The sequence below is a fragment of the Sinocyclocheilus grahami genome, unplaced genomic scaffold (genome assembly GCF_001515645.1).
Source record: "Sinocyclocheilus grahami isolate Dianchi unplaced genomic scaffold, SAMN03320097.WGS_v1.1 scaffold9503.1, whole genome shotgun sequence".
Classification (NCBI taxonomy): domain Eukaryota; kingdom Metazoa; phylum Chordata; class Actinopteri; order Cypriniformes; family Cyprinidae; genus Sinocyclocheilus; species Sinocyclocheilus grahami.
This window is the reverse complement of record NW_015512659.1, coordinates 5,687-7,390: the sequence shown is the minus strand read 5'-3', so window position 1 is coordinate 7,390 and position 1,704 is coordinate 5,687. Positions and strand designations below refer to the sequence as shown.

At 36.0% G+C, this 1,704-nt stretch overlaps 1 protein-coding gene across 1 annotated transcript in view; it reads right to left on the bottom strand.

Annotated features, from left to right (window-relative positions):
* Positions 1-1,704, bottom strand: part of LOC107578272 (glucokinase regulatory protein-like) — a gene marked incomplete at its 3' end in the record, with an annotated part of 8,098 nt that overhangs the window by 793 nt on the left and 5,601 nt on the right. Inside the window, exons 11-14 of the mRNA XM_016264242.1 lie at positions 1,617-1,697; positions 1,313-1,462; positions 718-852; positions 7-51 (exon numbers count right to left, since the gene is read on the bottom strand). Coding sequence (XP_016119728.1) covers positions 7-51; positions 718-852; positions 1,313-1,462; positions 1,617-1,697 — 411 coding nt within the window. The remainder of the gene's footprint in view (positions 1-6; positions 52-717; positions 853-1,312; positions 1,463-1,616; positions 1,698-1,704) is intronic.

The following is a 1,704-nucleotide window of genomic DNA, read 5'->3' as shown; positions in this document are numbered from 1 at the left end:
TTCAGCGAGAGTGCAGCCGCACTGCATCATCACCAGTGCAGTCGGGACCACCTGCCAGTGCAGAACATATCAGGTATCACAGTTAAACCTGCCTTTGAAAATAACGCAATGCTTTTATTAAAGTGTATAATAGTTCAAGGAAAGGTTCACCAGAAAATGAAAATTTGTTCATAATTGACTCCATTCAAGATGTAGCTGAGTTTGTTTCTTCACAGATTTGGAGTGTTTGTAAGAAACAAATCCATCATTAAGACGTTTTAACTTTAAACCATTCCGGCTAAAATGAGAGTCGAAATTATTGCTTTCTCATCCAGTGATGGATTTGTTTCTTACAAACAAATCAGCTTTTCATTTCACAAGATGTTAACTGATGGACTGGAGTGGTGTGGATCATTGTGATGTTTTTATCAGCTGTTTGGACTCTCATTCTGACGGCACCCATTCACTGCAGAGCATCCATTGGTGAGCAAGTTATGCAGTGCTACATTTCTCCGAATCTAATGAACAAACTAACTCATCTACATCTTGGATGGCCTGATGGTGATGAACATTTTCAACATTTTTCATTTTTTGAGTTAAATATCCCTTTAATATTAGTTAATGCGTTAAATAATGTTAACTAATGTGTTACCTACTATTCTTTGTTAGTGTAAATATTCTTTTAAAAATAAGTGTTAGGCAATCTTTAATACTGAAGATAAATAAGCGAGTTCTTACTCGATCTTGTCTGTTAGCCGCATCTGTGTGTTTCCACACATCTACTGATGCCATGTCTTCACTCAGGTCATCTGTACCGTAGATGGCTCTCAGTAGAGCTCTTTCACACTCGCATTTGGAGCAGCCTGTGAACCGCTGACAGTGATGGTATATAATTAAACCCACCATACGGAAATCACACACAGGGGTTGTATTACAGTTCCAGCTCAATCAGTTTTCAAAACTGAAAGTTAAAAATAGCCAGATATAACATTTCTTTCAAATTCAAACGATATTTTCTGAAGAAAATATGAGTGGTTTGGCCATCCAAAACTCTTGCTATAATGCTACGCTCTTAAAAATAAAAGATTCTTAATTGGTTATTTTGTCAAACATGTTAGTAGAACAGTGGTATACCCACAGCTAATATTCCTTCAAATTTTGACAGATGAAGATTAACAATATTTCAGAAAAAAATCAAGTGTTTATAGATTGTTCTCTAATTTTGATCTCCACTGTATAGTTTCTATAAGAGATCAAAAACAGGTTGTTGTTTGGCATTTATGAGGTCTAATCTAACTTGGGGTTTAATTTGATTCTAACAGTATGTATGTACCTGTAAAATGTTGATGGCTCTCCTGTACAGCTTGCTGTTAGTTACTCTGAGGTCTATCATGTAATTCATGTAGACTTTTCCCTTCAGTACATGAGCTCCTGTGCTGATTGCATTAAGACACCATTTAGTTGAAAGCTCCCAGCGCTGTCTCTGTTGAAAAAAAGACTCTTTGAAGTCTTTACTTTATTATTCTTACAGCATGTATATATACTGTATATATATAGAGAGAGAGAGAGAGATGTTACAGTATAAATACTTCAACTAAATTGGTACTTCGTGGAGATTCATGTGACAAATGGCTTACCATTACAACTGAGTTCACCTCCTCTGAAGAAAAAGACCATGTAATGTGCAGAACGGTTCTAAACATGTTGCATACTGTTTCCTGAAGC